The sequence below is a fragment of the Carassius gibelio genome, chromosome A9, assembly GCF_023724105.1.
Source record: "Carassius gibelio isolate Cgi1373 ecotype wild population from Czech Republic chromosome A9, carGib1.2-hapl.c, whole genome shotgun sequence".
In the NCBI taxonomy this organism is placed as follows: Eukaryota; Metazoa; Chordata; class Actinopteri; order Cypriniformes; family Cyprinidae; genus Carassius; species Carassius gibelio.
This window is the reverse complement of record NC_068379.1, coordinates 26,303,397-26,321,499: the sequence shown is the minus strand read 5'-3', so window position 1 is coordinate 26,321,499 and position 18,103 is coordinate 26,303,397. Positions and strand designations below refer to the sequence as shown.

General features: G+C 35.0%; 1 protein-coding gene across 1 annotated transcript in view; it reads right to left on the bottom strand.

Moving 5' to 3' along the window:
- The window catches only part of LOC128020271 (protein TANC1-like), a 152,915-nt gene extending 135,030 nt beyond the window's left edge, over positions 1-17,885 (bottom strand). The window contains exons 1-2 of the mRNA XM_052607106.1: positions 17,739-17,885; positions 6,201-6,289 (exon numbers count right to left, since the gene is read on the bottom strand). Of these exons, the coding sequence (XP_052463066.1) occupies positions 6,201-6,258 (58 nt within the window). The 5' untranslated portion in view covers positions 6,259-6,289; positions 17,739-17,885. The remainder of the gene's footprint in view (positions 1-6,200; positions 6,290-17,738) is intronic.
- Between the last annotated feature and the right edge of the window lie 218 nt (positions 17,886-18,103).

Here is an 18,103-nt window from a genome sequence, read left to right as displayed (position 1 = left end):
TCTATGGCTCAATGCTAAGGATTATTTCACTGGCCCTGCCACACAAAAAAATAAAATAGTTGTTGTCATCACTGTTTTTGACCCATGTTTTCTAGTATTCTAATAAATATACTTAAATGACTGCAACATTTTAGATACCAGTTCAATTTTACAGTTCTCGATTCCACCGCAAAAAACACTAGCCTAACAAATATTGTAAACAGTCATGCAATAAATGACGAGCAATAAACAGAACACAGATCACAGTGCTTTAAGTTTTTAGGCTTGTATGTGTTCATTACAATAAATAGGATAATTAAAAGAATATTGCATGGAATATTCTTGTGAGAAAAGAGATAAAAAGTAAACATTTATTTTTGATTTTTTTATTCCACGAAGAAAAAAAAAAAAAGATTGTGGGATGTAAACTCGGAATTGCATGAAAAACGTCAGAGTTCTGAGTTTAAGTTTCGCAATTCTGAGAAACAAAGTCTTAACTGTGAGATATAAAGTTTCATTTTAGTTTTTTTTAATGAGCGTCTATTCTGTGTCTGAGGAATTCTGAGAGAAGCGTTGGAGGTGAAAGTTAATACTCAAATGAATGAGTCATGAAAGAGCAACATCCGAGCCCTGAGATCTTTCACTAATAAACACTACATATCTGCTCCATTTCACAGAACTTAAATTAGCACATTAACATGCTGCCCCTCACTGTCCTTGGCAAGACCAGAAGAAACTGAGGAGATCCAAGAAACCAAACAATCTGAGCACACACACACACACACACACACACAGCTGAAACAACAGTGATAGTGAAGCATCCACTGACTGCATCCAGGTCACCAGAGGTCACCAGAGGTCACCGTCAGACAGACACGGCTAAACACTATCCTCTGCTCCTAATGTTTGAGCGTCCCACTTTGAGCATTAAAATAATAAGATTATTAAAGAATATCACACCCTCAAGAGTTTTTTTTCCCCATTCATGTTTAATTTGTGCAGAAATCCTCTGATGCCGAACTTTACGAAAATAAAAAACTGTGTTGTGAAGGAATTGTTCTATTTTAATTTGATCAAATAAAAAAAGAATAATAACTGTTCATGTTTTATAAATTAACCTGTTAACTGTCACTCACGTTTTTGAAGATGGACTTGAATGTGCATGATACAAACCTAAATTTTTATAATTCATGACTGAAAACATTTTGTAACATGATTTTGATGTTCCATTTACATGGTAATACAATGTCTGATTTTAAAATGGGTTTTGAAGGATGAATTTTGAGATTTTATGTTTTCAAGTGATATATAACTTCTGATGATTTCTAAAATGTGATAGAGAAAAAGGCAACGAGGAAGTCTTTTTTTTAAACAAAGGTCAAAGCTCCTTTTGTAATGTAGATTTCTGAGGGTGCACTCTTGTCATAAATTCATCTATTACTTTTCCTACATAATTTTTAACAAAAAATATTGGTAACATATATATTTGGGAGTCTTAGACCTTTCCAACGATATATAATTTGTCAAGATTAGATTAAATTTGATTGTACTATAGTATAGTCAACGTAGGCGTCCCGAATACGGGACGGGGTGACATTTAACAGGTTAATCAGATTATATTGATTTCTTTATGAAATGTTTAATAAAAAATAAAACTGCATAAAATAACAACGTAATTTATGTAAAAATAATAGTATTAATAGTGTTGCTTGGATGCTTCCCTCAGAAAGCACCACAGATGAATCCTTGGTTCTGGTTTAACATGAACACAGTAATCTACTCAGTAGCTCATAATGTGACGGTCAGAGAGCTGATCAAAGACAAACACCTTTAAAACTCAAAGCCACTACCAGAAGACAGAAAAACAGGAAGAAAAAGACAAAACCACAGACATGTGTCAGATGTTTTAAAAAGGCAACCTCGTGCAAGCACAAAGAAAAATGCATGATCTTGTTCATAACAGCTACACTAGGAAAAAATTAGACACACACACACACACAGAGAGAGAGAGAGAGAGAGATTTTTTAATAAAGCACAAATAAAATAAAAACTAAAATTCAGCTTAAACTAAACAAATATTAGAAATATAGCAACTAACTAAAATAAATTAAATTTAAAAAAGCAAAAACAAATATTTTGAAAAAATTTGAATTGATAATGTTTTCCCCTATTTTTGCTGTTGTTTTGGTTTCCACTTTCTGTTGCATGTTGTTTTAGAAGTTTAAAAGGTGATAAAATAACAGCAATTGTTATATTAAAAAATTGTTATAAATCCATCAGATTATCTGATGACAAGTCATGATTTTTTATTAAATAATAAATGCATATTTTAAATCTAAAGTATGGCTGTACAATTATTCAGATTCAAACTGCAATCTTCACTACAAAACTTAAGAAATGATGACAGAAAAATATTACTATTGTAAAGTCAAATGGAACGCTTTACATAAGCAGAAAGTACTGATGTTACTAAGCTAAGAATCTGAATTAAGTCAAATTAAAACTTTTTTTTATTATTGTTAATTAAAATATAGTAGTATTAAAGCAAAATATAAAAATGTGATTAACTTAAACTACAGTAAATTAATATTAGAAATGTGACAACTAACTGAAATAAGCCACAAAGCACTCAAATAAAAATTACCCACATCATATATTTTTTAAACTCACAAGAGAATTTGTTTAAAATATACTAATGTTCAGTTAAAATGAAAATTGACAATACAATAAATAAAAGCATTTCAAAATATTAATAAAAAATATATAATATTGCTTAAATAACACTTAAATACAATTTAACAATGTAATAATATGCATAAACATACATGGCACTCACAAATATTGAATATATATTATTTGACTAAACTACCGCTCACTAATACTTATTTTTTCTTGTATGAATTTGATTGATATTTTCATATTTGATGCAGAGAGCTTGTTCTAGTGCATTTTGGGATTGCTTACTTTTCCAAAGATGTGATGCTAAATAAAGCTGCATGCGTTTTAGGAGTGTGCCTATGACTCCTTAAAATGCTGCCTATGTAGACAGCTCACTGGGCTTTTGGAGCAGGCACAGATGAAGAAAATAAGAGACTGAAGGGTTGAATCTGAGATTGGAGATGGCGTGGGATAATGGCTGTGGTCTTTGGCATCAGGAAAGAGTTTCCATTAACCCTTTCAAACTCTCTAGAGCGCTGCTGTGGGGCAAAACGCCACACCCAGAATCGTTACAAATCACCATGGGCCTGTAACATTTAAAGACAAGGCAAACAATATCCTAGAAACACTGTCTGTTAAACCTGTGAGTCCCATTAGTCAAGAGCTCAGGCTGAGATCTGCTCCGAAACCTAGTGAGCGTTTTCAGGCACACTCCACACAAAAGCTGTTCCAAAAGGTAGACTGCCATTTACAATTCGAAAGAAATACGATTTGCAAGTTAGTATAAATGTAGTTCAAAGAGTTGAGCATGAGGCTTGCAAGGCTTCACAAGAAAATGCATGAACTGAAAAAAATGCATTGCAATGTAAGTCGCTCTGAATAACAGTGTTTGCCGAATGCATCCTGTAAATGTAAAGTTGCATGTATCACTCATAGAGGAGGCAATCCCAGAATGCATTGGGATTAGTACAGCATTCATACTTATATAATATATATAAAACATGCCACTAATTCCCCAACGGGACATCATCAAATGACGAGACAGCAAAGCGATTCCAGCATCAGCCACACCAGGAGCTGACAAAACATGCTATTTCTCATTCAAGCCAACAGCAGAGAACAGCAAGAACCATCAGGGATCGAGAGAGAGGAAACAGACAGACACATAGTGACTTCATGAAGCTTTTCTGACTGGAAGAGGGGGTGGGATTTCTGTCCGAATAATTAGTGCAACTAATACAGTAACAAATGAAAAGGAACCAGAGGACAAGCATAGACCAGTGATGTGGGATACGCATTAGAAGTAACGCACATTACATAATCAGATTACTTTATTCAAGTAACTAGTTAAGCAATGCATGTCAAGTAAACACAGATATGCGTGACTTAAAGGCCGTTAATGCTCTCATAACGTCTTTTGACGCATGCTGTGGCAAGTTAAACAATCAGAGCTCAGGGCGCCGCCCGAAGTGCTTCTATAAAGAGAAAAACAAAAGATTTGGATCATCGTTTACATGATCGATCGTCGCTGTCACGCTTGAGTCCTCTATCACTGCTGCACATCTCTAATATAGAGACATAAAGACAGACAGACGGGGTGTGTAAAACATGATTCAAGCATGTAATGTTGTCTTATGAGGTTTCAAGAGCACTGTGATGGACTGCCAATGATGTCATTAGGTGACAGCACACACATTCTTCACACACATTTGAATAGAGCTGCATGACTGATCCAGACTTTGAGATGAATTACTTAGATGAACCTCCACTGGTGACATCACTTCACAATTAGTGAGAAATGCATGTCATGTGTCTGTCTGGGTTAAAAAAAAGTGCATGATAACACATTAGGCTATAATAACTCATTATAAAGTTAGACTTAGGAAAAGTACATGTGCATGCTCCTGCAGAGCAATCAACCACTTACCAGTTAACAATCAATTTGTGCTTTTGTTTTTGTTTTAAATTGTGATGATTTATGATTAGTAACAAGGATGTGGATTAACATTTTTAAATGTGACAACTAACAAGATAATGTGTGCACTTCTTATGCAATCAATGAAAAATAGATTAATTATCAAAATAATTCTCAGTTGCAGCCTTAAGTTTACAACATCGATTAAAGAAAACCACATTCACACATCAGTTCAATACAGGAGTCACTGCTCTACTGAGTGACAAACACACAAACAAATTTGCATTTAATCAACCAATTAATCACTTTCGAGTGGTGTGTGTTGGAGGCGGAGTTACAGTTTTCTGAACCAATCACCTGAGAGCTTTTATTTATTTATTTTATCTCTAGGTGTGTGCGTGAAAGTTCACCAAAGTCTTTATTCACAAAAGAGAGTTCGGTCATAGCGAACATGTCACAGCCTGATTTAAAACGAAGCTTTTAAACTATAAAAGCGGCCCTGGATAGCAACAGACACAAAACAGAAGTGATGACCTCACAACAACATGCTTTTATCATCTTACAGTTGTCGGTTATCAATGACACTTGTCTGAACTCTGGGGCTCTGTTCTAGTGAGCTAAGATGCTGTCTAGATAGTCAGCTGCCTTCTAAAGCAACTTCATAAATAATACAGTACTGAGTATGATGTTCACATGTGTTTAAGATAAAAGTGAAATATTCTAATAAGTATAAAAAAGACATAACATACAATTCTCAAGCCTCATATACCATTTTAAGTTTTTTACTTTCAATATGTCGTTAATGTATGTTTTATTTTAATCTGAATCTTCAAAATATATATTTTTTAATTGTAAGACTACAATAGTCTAAATAAATAAAACACTAATGAAAAAAAAATTTCAATATTTGTTCTAAAAAATAAATAAAAAAACATTTTAAACAAATTTCGAAAGTTTATAAATAAAACATAAGTTATATTTCTCATGCCTCATCTGCCATTTTAGATCTGCACAAGAGACATGCAATGCTTTCTATTCATTTGTCCGTTCCCTAACTTCTGAAAAAGCCTTAATGTGCCCTATAATGTTGCCTGCATAGTCAGCTCACTAGGTTTTGAGCAGAGCCGCTGTGTTCGGTCTTCCATCCTAATTCTTGCTTTTCTGTTGAGCCCAAATCACCATAAATATTTCCGTAGCAACATCCCATGATCCCAGGGAATTCAAGGGTACACATGCACACTCACCTCCTCCTAATTCTCTCGCACACCTGTTTCCACAACACTGCCATAAACCAGAAACCACATCAAAAATCCCAGTAAATAAATCCGACACTTTGATCAGCTACATGCATGACATCATCAGCCGACCTCAGGCTTCCTCAAGTGATCTTGCTCATGCATCGCCGCAATTAGTACATACTTACAAGTCTAATATCTTCTGATGGGCTTTAATCAAACAAATTAAGCTGCAAACGACTCATTTAAAAGCAGAACATCAAAGGAGGGCTAAAAGAAGTGGTATTTCCAAAGCAGAAAAGCTATTAAATTTAGGTGGTGTCATGATTTTCAGAGCCATAAATCACAAATGTAACATTCTTTGATTTGTTCACGACCGAAGCAGATAAGGAATCGGTTTCTTGTGTTCATACCTGCATCCTTTCTGTTTTTCGCACCATCTCTGCTCTTCTTCAGCACGGCCTTGAACATGGCTGACTCCAGGAATCCCTTCACGAATACGCTGTGGAAACAAGAGAGATTTTTCACATGAAGCAGCAGGTTCGTACACAGTTGGTTTGGTAAAATAAGAAGAGTTACACTCCACCAGAGAGAAAAATATGCACAGACACCTTTAAAAAAAAAAAAAAAGCATACTGTGTGTCAGTGTTTCTTTGACTATTTGTCTACATGCTCTTTAAATCCCAGGGGGTGACTTTTATTAAAACTAACAGATGCATACTTTCTTTAAATGGAGGTCACATTGCTTGTATCATTGCAAAATGTAAACTATATCATCATTGCCCAGCTCTGATCTAATCTGAACTAATAAAGCATTAAGATATTATAAACATTGTAATCTTCTATAAAGCTGCTTTGAAACATTTGACTTAACTTTAAACACTGCATAAAAACTGCGGTATAGAAACAATTTGCACTCAGTAATTGCTAGTGAGTTTTATAAAGAAACAGCAAGCAATACATTGAATTAAATGTGAAATATTGAAGTAGAAAAACTGATAAACAATAATTACTGTAGTTTTATTTAAAACTTTTTATACGGTGTAGAAACTTTTTTATTTACCATCCATTCATTGTTTACTTTTGCTACTTGTCAAATGTCTTTAATGAATTTTATTTATTTTATTTTATTTTTTTACAAAGACTTTCAATATTACAATTGGAATATTTATGATAAAATAAAAACTAGTAGTGTAAAACAAACCTTCAAAATCAATTTCAATATACGTGGTGTGAAAATGTTGGGTAAAACATGTAAAAATGTTTACACAAATTATGTTTACACGAATTATGAAAGTCCTTAATTTCTGGCATCGTTTCCAAGATGACCAACAATTCTGTCACTTTCTTAAAAATGCACTGGTTATGAAAGGAATATTTTGATTGTACATCATTTCCATTTCAGATTAACTAAAATAAATGGCTTGTTGCATCCTCATTGGCAAATCACTTTAGATAACAGTATCTGCTTAATGAATAAATGCAAATGTAAATCTAAGTAATTTTACCAAATGTCATTCGCACAATAGAATATTATCAAACACAGTTGATATTTGAAGTTGTAACAGAAAAGTGATGGTTTAGAACCAAAAACGACAAAATCAACAGAGTTATTGTTTGATGCATGCACAGTATGTCTACATTATTAACAGACAAATCATATTAACGAGTGTAAATGAACAAGTTTATTCTGTATAGGTCGCTATCTTGTTATTCCGGAAAACAAGCTGTTGAATTCCCAGCATTCCATAATTAATTAATGCAGTTATTTCAAAATTATACATGCAACCTTACAATACATCTATTTATCTGGTTAAATGGTTTCTGCAGGGTGCTATGGAAAAACGTTTCAGCCAAAGAATTAAATAAAAAAAATAATAAAAAATAATGATTAAAAATGTTGCAATTCTGATTTTTTTTTTTTTTTGAATTGTGCGTCATAAACTTGCAATTGTAAGTTGAAAATTCGAAAATTTTACCTTTTTAATCGGTAGATCAGTTTATCTCTCACAATTCTAACTTTTCTTCGCATAATTCTGAACATCCATATTACAATTTTGCCTTTTTTTCTCTAAACTCTGGAAGTAAAATTCTGTTTCTACAAAATAAAAATGAAGTAGTTGCACTTTTTCTTGCAATTGCAAGTGTACATATCACAATTCTTTTCAGCTTATATCATATTTCTGTTTACATCTTAGGAATTATCAATTATCTCTCAATTCTCACTTTCTTCCTCACAAATCTGTTTTTATGTTACAGTTCATAGTTTAAATCTCACAATTATAACTTTTTTACTTGCAACATTAAGATTAACTAAATGTCACAATTTTGAGAAAAAGATAAAAAGTCGGCATTATTATTTTAATTTGTTTGTTGTTTTTTTTACACGTTTTTACTCGTGGCAGAAACAAGCTTCCATATGGTACATCCTGCAGCTAGTTTGTGTAAACTGGCAGATGACTCAAAAAGATTATTATTACTACCACAATAGAATTTTCTTTCAATGGGAAAATGAATGCTACATACATTATTTGATCTCATATTTTGTTCTATTTGATTTTTGTACTACAAATGTGTTACGTTAGGTGTTTTTTTTTTGTAACTATCCTCTTTGAGTGTCTTTTGAGTTATTAGATCGTCCCTGATTTGCCAAATGTGGCATCTCCTGTCAGCGGTTCTTGGACGCTCAGCTAGCAGTATTTATATTTTATCTTTTATGTTTATTTTATTTATTTATTTTGTGAGATTAATTCCATTGATTCATGTTCTGGACTTGTGTGTGTGTGTGTGTGTGTGTGTGTGTTTGGGTCTTCAATTCATGTTGTTTTCTTTAGTTTCATTTTTGGTCTGATGGCTTAAAGAGAGCCTTTATTCATTTTACTGTGTCTTACCCCTAACGAACATATTAAATTATATTCTCATCATCTCCTGAGAAAACGGCCTTGCTAAAAAGACTAGAAAAGTGAAAAATAATGTTTGCCTGACTGCTCTGTTCAGATGAGACAAGACAAGGTGAGCGGTCCTAATCTAGAGCCATGCTGAACTCACAGCAGACTCCAAAGCACAAATCAAGCATGAAAAAAGCATGCAGCTCTCCCCAGGAGGTGAGCAGACGGTCCGATCCACATCGATCGCAGCTCTTGGATGAAGAAGACCTGCTCCGGCATCATCCAGAGTAAGAAGTCAAAAGTTGAGGAGAGAGACCCTCGACATACAGTACAGAAACCAAGTTGAAAAGAAACACTGAACCCCACAAGAAATAAACATACACATGTACACATTTCTTATCGGAGTCGAAAATAATAATTGTAAATAAGCTTGAACATTATTAGAGACAGCTTGTACAGCACAAAACTTTTGAAACAAAAACCTCAGAGTTAAGATGTAAATCTAATAAATTTTGTACAATCACACAGTCCTTCCACTTCCCCCAGAAATATACTTTAAATGCAAATTAAACAATGCAAATGCAAATCTGAATGCAACTTGCATTATGTTACAATTTCTACCACCAAAATAATATGTATTATTTTACTATAAAATGTAATAATAATAATAATAATAATATTTATTATTTTTATAAATATTTTACTAGGAAAATTAAAATCAATAAAAAAAAATAATACAATTATTATTAATATTATCAGTTTACAGAACAACAGTAAAACTACAATAGTAACATTTATGCTTGTATTTATGTTTGTATTTTCATAAATAAAGGCAATTCACATGGGTTACACTTTTTAGGTCGCAAACATGAAAAAAAAATCACATTTAGAAAGTGACAGATGTTTTCACTAGATAAGACATTTATTCCTCAGCTGGGATCGTATCGAGCCTTTTGAAGCTGCACTGAAACTGTAATTTGGACCTTCAGCCCATTGGTCCCCATTGAAGTCCATTGTATGGAGGAAAATCCTGGAATGTTCTCCTCAAAAAACTTAAATTCTTTGAGACTGAAGAAAGAAAGACATGAACATCTTGGGTGGAAGTGGACTAATCCTTTGACTATAATAACCCTGACTGAGTCGACCCATGGTTCCAGAGCAGATTCTAGGTCAGGAGTTTCTAAAGGGTCTAAAGACTGCACCATAATAGAGCAAGATATCCACATGTCTTGTCATCGCTTCCCTCACATCTGAGCCAACTCTGACTGAACAAAGACTTCAGCAGAAAAATCTCAAATGTACAAGATGAAGATGCCGTGTCCTGAGGAATAAGCGCACTGTGTGAAAATAAAAGTCCCGCCTCGAACACATTGGCTAAGCAGAAAACGTATCAGCCGATGCCAATATTAGAAAAATGCCAATGCCAATACCGATATATCAGTCGACCACTATTTTATATATTGCTGAATAAACTGACGGAGCCGGCAAGGAAAAAACAAACAAATCAAAAAAAAAATTATATACCAATAAATAGTATGACAGGCTTTTTCTCAGGTCTTTATCCCTTTATTAACATTATGCAAAACAAAACAACAATAAAGATTTCATCGTTGTTATCGTGGAAATAATAATTCTTATAGTTGGGATAATTTTTACGTTAATTCACAAACAATAAAATATCACCCATTACTTTTTACAATGACTATTTCTTGAATATCGCTGACCTATTATAGAGATCTCACCTCTAAACTAATTTGCATGTTTCCTCTAAAGAGAAAATGATAAAGACATTTAATAGAGTGTATTATTCACTATCGCCCACACCCAAATTAGCCAGAATTGTAATATTAGTGCATCCCTATGGAAAACATCACACACTTCACGGTTTATTTTATTTAATATTTTTTTGGAAGCACAGAGTAAACAACTGTTTAAAGAGTCTTTCCTTGGGTTCCCACAGTGCACCTGTAATAAACTTGTTTCTAACTAGTCCAGAATAGTCAAAGATCTTGTTTCCGTGTCACATTTCTACATCACCACAAAAACACACTATTATGTTGATGGTAGCATCTGCACAGCGCTGTGCAGGAAGTGGACGTGGCCTCTGGCTCGTTCCACTCACACAATGAAGCTTCAGAGCACAGATGAGTCCTCTAGACTTTCACAATTACAGCAGGTCAATCTCAAGCTGCCACCAAGACCCACTTATTTACACACTTACTCATTCTCTCGCTCTCCAAGCAACTCTTTTCAGTGAGCTATTCACATGAATGATTCCTCAGAGTTCATCTCCGGTGTCATGACTACCACAAAACTAACAGAGTCAGGCCTGCTTCTGCCACCGGGTCACGTCTACCAAACTGGGGATTTTTATATGCCAAATCACAGGCTTTCTGTAGGTTTTATAAAGGTACACTTAAAATACCTTTTTAAAAGGAATACTCCACTTTTTTTGAAAATATGCTCATTTTCCAACTTCCTAAGAGTTGAGTTTTACCATTTTCGAATCCATTCAGCCGATCTCCGGTCTCTGGCGGTAACACTTTTAGCTTAACTTAGCATAGATCATTGAATCTGATTAGACCGTTAGCGTCTCGCTCAAAAATGACCAAAGAGTGTCTATATTTTCTACTTTAATTGAAAAAGGTTTACCTTTGAGTACATTCAAAATAAAAACAATCTTTGTGCTTTTGTAATATAAGTCTAAAGAAAAATGGGATGCCGCTTTCTGCCCTCTGGTTTTCTTTCGCGCAGCACAAATATTAACCGAAACTATGCATACCAGGCTACTTGTTACACAGTTTTTCATAAAATATCTTAAGTAAAAATACATTTCTCATATTGACTTATTTATTCATTATATATATATAGCCTAGCTTTATTATGTTTTTCTCCTCTCACAGGAAGCGCTGCAGTTACATGATGTGATATGAAGACAATGTGAATCCTTTTGCTGCTTTTAGCACGTTAAATTAATTCCTGGGAAATGTTAGTATTTTTAATGGATCTCAGACACTTAGCTATCCTTTCTAATTTAATTCAATTCTTATTTAAAATAATCTTGTCAGTTAACGGTTAATAATCGGTTAACGAGCATCGGTTATCGGTTAGGAAAAACAACCGATATGAACATTACTTCTTCAAAGTTTCAAAAGAATTTCAAATGGAACCCTTACTTTTCAATTCACTTTAGAAAATGAGTTTAAGGCTTGAATATATCTGCTCCCAAGCACTAGAATATGGAAATCTAACTTAACCTAACTGATTGTTCAGCAAAAAAAAAAAAAAAAAAAAAAAAAATCTAGATACATTTACATGAGAAGCAAAATATTTTCTTTTACACAGATCAGATTAACAGATCATTTTTCTTGCTGCATAATTTCAGATAACAAGACACGCAAATGAAATGTTCAACTGACAAGGCTTTAAAGCACATGCAAATAATGTACTTCTCCACAATAAAATAAAAATAAAATTATCGAAAATCATGATATCATATACTCCTAAGGTGAATTCAGACACAGAAAAGATTCACATTGTAACAGAAAATGAGCAAGAAAAAGACAATAGCAGCCAGACCGGGCAGTATATCAGCTTTTTTTTGGCTTTATATTTTTTGCTCTATAAAGCAGTAAGTACTTGTTTGACCTGGATCTGTAAGCACTTGAACTCCAACCAACCTGTGGAAAGTCAAAGTTTCCCTTCCCATCCAACAGGAATGATCACAGGTCTAAACAGAGCACAGACAACTCAGAAACAGACGGTTTTCAACACCCCGAGTCAAGTGACTCACTCGCTTCTTCAGGGCAGAAAGTGAAGTCATGCTGACGCTGGTGAGTTTAGATTTGTCTCAGGCAGAGTTACATGAAGATATGAAACCATACTTTTTAAAACTGGGAAACATTTTTCTCTTGATGCATTTCTTAATCTTTAGTGTTCATCTGAATTTAAGCAGGTAACTTAGCTAAAAATGTTTTTTCTTGATAACTTAATTGCTGATTTAAGCATCAGTAGCACAAACATCAGTATTTGTGGTCGACTGATATTGGGTTATTTTGAGAACCGATGCTGATATCTTGGAAAGCAGGGGGCTGAGACGATTTTTTTTTAATTATTATTATTAATATTTAAGAAATGTAAAATCATTTGACAATGGTTTAAAAAAAATGTGTAAAATAAACATACTTATACTTTAGATGACAAAGTATTTTTCACAAATAAATATGTAATAAAAATATACATCACGCTTAGTCAGGCTGTGGTTCCCACATGCTTCAATCAAAGCTACCACCATCATTCCAGTCCCGAAGAAGCCAAACTACCATCCAGTTTCACTTACACCTCTTCTCATGAAGTGCTTTGAACGGCTAGTCATGCACCACATCAAGTCTACCCTCCCCCCCTCCCTGAACACCTTCCAGTTTGCATATCAGTCCAACCGGTCGACCGATGATGCCATCGCAACTGCTGTCCACTCAGTGGTCACACATCTGGACAAAAAGACTCATACGTCAGAATGATGTTCATAGACTTCAGTTCAGCATTCAACACAATTAATTCACAAACTGGTCCAGCTGGGGCTCAACACTTCGATGTGCAACTGGCTGTTGGACTTTCTGACTGGAAGACCTCAGTCAGTACGGGTCGGCATCAACACACCCTGCACCATCACACTGGATACTGGGGTCCCCCAAGGATGTGTGCTGAGCCCCCTCCTCTTCACACTGCTGACCCATGACTGCACACCGTTACACAACTCCAACCTCTTCATTAAGTTTGCAGATGGCATAACTGTGGTGGGTCTCATTAGCAACAAAGATGAGACAAACTACAGGAGCGAGGTGAGCCGCCTGGCCAAGTGGTGAAATTACAACAATCTCTCTCAGAACGTGGAGAAGACAAAAAGAGAGTGTTGTTGACTTGTTGACAGGCTTACACTAATACAAAGTTGCAGCTGGTAATGTGTCTGGTTTCACTTTAAACCAGACTTTCACATTTTATGATTTAACAAATTAAATCTGTGTGATATACTATAGAAATATATATATTTATATGTGTGCATTGAACTTTGAACCTACTAAATATCTACAGTATCAGTAATACTTTACAGTAATGATGTTTGATTTATAGGAGCCTGTTCATATGAATGACCTGAAAAGTGTGAGAAGAATCAGATACGCTTCCCTGAACAAAGTTGAGACTTGTTTTCACTGCAAATTTACAGTTTCACCTGAGGCTGTGGAAACTAAATCAACCAGACAAGACAGCGTTCATTCACTCCAACCTACACACACTCTAGAAACTCTGAGCGCTTCTTCCTTCCTTCTCTCAAGGAACACTAGAACTCAATCAATACGGTCTCCACCTGCATTAATGCTTCAACATCAGCAGAAGAATCAAGGAAACAGCTACAGAAAGGAAATCAATCATCATGACTTCAGGCCTTCAAACGGATCAGCTACAGAGATGCAGGTTATTTTTATCTGACTGAAGTCAAATATTAACTTACCCTGTAGAAAGTCTCCGGGCAATCTCTAACTTAAGCACGATAGATACAGCCCCTTAGCTCAGAGAAAAAAAGGTGTATGTCTCAATATTTTTCAGGGTATTGACAATATATCAAATGGAACTGGAAATGCAAATACAATTTTATTTGGATGACTATAGTTTTTGATAATGCATACATAAATAAATTCAGCAAATCATACAGCTCCACCTAAAATCTGCTTTCAATGATGGAATGTTTTAGCAAGAGTGCCATAAGTGTGAGAATCCCCACACATTCCTCTTTGAAATTCCATGAGTCTGAAGTGTAAGTGAGTGAATGTGTGGCTGGCAAACACATCACACGCGATCAGCTATGACAGCATTCAGATAAGACCATGGGAACCTACCAACAGGTCAAGAGCGGAGGATAAACTGTGCAAACAGGAAGGCATTGAGAAACTCAGAAGAAGAGTAACTAATATCTGTAAATCTGAAATGAAGAACGAGGTTGCACATGATGCACTGTAAATGTTTTACATCTTGGCTGCATGTCAAACATGATGTGAGGTTTCCTCAAAAATCCCTCTAACGCAAAAATCATGGACATCTAAGCGCTTGTATTGAGTGATTTATAACAGATCTAAGCAAATGTATTTTGACAGATGTTGAAAAGCAGATGAGTTCTGTTGTGGATAAAGAATAAACATGTCCTATACACAACACTTGACTTTTGCAAGTTCGGCTTTATAGAACTTTCACATTTGGTAGTAAATCTACAAAGCAATGACAAAATGAAAAAAGTTTCACCATCACAAAGAATTCCCACTCAAAACTTTTGTCAATTATGTTCAGAAAACTGAAACTGAAATACAATATTGAATAATAAGCATGTAAAAACAAAATGCTAGAAAACAGATTCACTTCCCAACTTCAAAGCTGTGCTTGCAGACTGCAGAATAATTATTATTATTTTATTTTTTTTCAGTATTAGATGAACATGATGGTGGAAACTTACTATATCAGTCAATTTGCTTCTTTCAAGAATTATGTTGGCTGAGAGATCTCCAAATTGGTCAGAGCTCAATTCAGATCATCACCAATCACCGTGCAAAACGTCATAACTTTCCTCCAAACAGCTCTACATCATAGCTGTGCTCTACATTTCACAGCCTGGTACAGTTTATTCTGCACATTCCCACACAGCGAGCTCACCGCACGTCCGAAAACGACCGCTCAACCAAAGCACACACAGATCTGTGGTTCAATATAAGACTCTGAGACCTTGTCTGAGACCTAAGTGGTTCAAAGGAGTCGGTAATTCTAAGAGTAATAGACCCTTGACTACACTTTTGGAAAGTTTTGTCCCCAATGTAGCTGTGAGTCAAGAACTGCCCAATTAAATTGACATCTGAAATGACCAACAAGTGGTTACGCCGGAACGAACCCCATCATAACAAGGGGTGTAGTGATGCATCCATCAAATGACTAACATCAATTTATAGTAAGATGTTCAGTATAAGAAGACTTGTTTGACTGTTCGAAACATAAAAATGTCAAACTATCACTGAGCTGCCATCAAATAACGTTATAACAACATTTTTAAATATTTTTAGTTTTATTGTTCTGTATAAATGTTTTTTTTTAACAACCAGACTACTTCATTATGTTGTGCATGTCTTAGATTTGCACATTTTAGAGAGCACAGAAAACTAAAAGTATTTTTACTCTTGCCATTGCTTTCATATCGTTCCACAAGACAAAGATGATTTTTTATAAGACGACTGATGACCTCATGCGTGACATAATTTTTTTTTTCTTCATTATTTTTCTATGTTATTTAATAAACTAAAAAGTATTTTGCGTGTGTGTGTGTGTGTGTGTGTGTGTGGATGACAGTTGGAATACAAAATCATAATTTCTAACCAGACAAAATAAAAAAATAATAATAATATAGTTATGTTTATGCATGTCAAATTTACTTGCTTTAACCTTACCAATAACTCCTAATCAGAAAGATATCGTCATCATTAGCATCATTTAGATAAACATAAACTGTGCTCAGAAATACACCGCATTAAAGCATTCCAACCTCCCACAATGCACTAGAATTAGTTTATTATTTCCAGACATTCATTTTCCGACATTAGTTTCAAGTTTCAAAATGCATTTGTGCCTTGCAGCTTTACTTAACACTGTATTTACTTTACTTAAAGGCAATCAGAGATAGAAGGATGACTTTTGAACCTAAATCCCTACAGGTGTGTCATAATGTGAGTCACACAAACTCATTCATGTATTTCCAGCTATGAGCTATTTTAGCAAAGCAGATGTGAAACATAATGGACTTGTTGTGATCAAGGCACTCAGGACTAGATGACTTCTCTTGCTCCTCTGTCTGTACTTCATGTGTTTACATACGATACCAGCACCTGTTATTTGCCAGCTGACTATAAACCAGAAGACAGTGTTCTCACACTTTTTGACTTCCCATGACTTATTTGTGATTAGCAGATGAGAATCGCTTTACAGAGATTGCATTGAAAAAAGAGACGAGCTGAGCATAGACTCTGTACAGTCAATCTGTGGTCAGCTTTTCTACGGCTAGGAGTGTCCTCGGTCAACAGCACATAACCAACCCACGTGACTGAGCTCCATACAGGAGAACAGGCCATTAGATCTCCATCTAAACGCTGCTGATGAGGGATTTCTATCTCTCTGTGATCCTAGTTTAAACCATCAGGAGTGGACGGACATTTATAAATAAAATACAAAATAACATGAGAATATTTCTAGTACTAATCATGCAAATAAAAATCACACAATGCAACGAAATATGTTTTGTTTTAGACAACGGACCTAAAAAAAGAGGTGTCATATAATTAATATGAAAAAATAAAAGATTTTCTTTTATCCAAAATGTTACCTGATTGGCCTGTAACCCCAAAAAGCACTCTGTAAATAAAATGTACTTACAGAATAATAATAAAGCATTATCTAAAAACAAGGAATCTGATTATGTAATCCAGAATACATGTAATCAGTTACTAATCAGAAATTACTGATTTGCAAATAAATGTATTTAATTTATTTTGACCTGCAAAAGTAATTCCAAACCCAAGTGTTATTTTAGATAAAAGTTTCTCAAAGGAATGGAAACCAATGAATTGATTCTGAAAGCAGTGTTTATAATCACATTATGAACTCCTAGAAAGATTCGACATGATAAATGTGATGATGCTTCCCACTACGATCCATATATCCCACAGATTCATGTAGCAACAGCCAGAATTCCCACTTCTGGAGAAGATGATCCCAACAGTAATCCAACTACATGTGCCAATGAGTTTTAGCCTACATTTAAACAGTTCATAGCCCACATCCACACACCACACACCGCCAGTTTCCCGGGACAGAGAAGCGGACAAGCCTCGGCGCATTCCCGTTTGATCTGAGAGAGCTGGATACAAACTATCAAACTCCAGCCGAGCTCGCGAGCCTTTGAAGCGGACGCGGGGACTCTTTAAACACTTCGTTAACATCCAACGGCTTCTACTGAAGATGTAAATGCTACTTTACCTTGTTTATGTCATGAATTATCCGTCAGGGAAAAGTTTTGAGGACGCCGCTTCTCTCACAGAAACAGTGCGGGTCGGGAGCGCGCACGGCTCCTCCGTCCGTCCCTCCGCGCGCGTGCACTGAGATCATCACGACGTATACCACAAAGTATGTTTACTATCTCATAGTAAGTGAGGTCTCTTGCTTTAGTGATGCTAGCACAGATTCTGAACAGCAAAACACTGTCACACGAACTATATCAGTGCTGCTCAGTAATTGATTACTAATCTAGATTACGTAATCAGATTCCACAATTTAAGTAAATTAAACTTCAGAATTTCAGATTCCATAAATTAAGTACTTGTTATTCGATTCAGTTACATTTT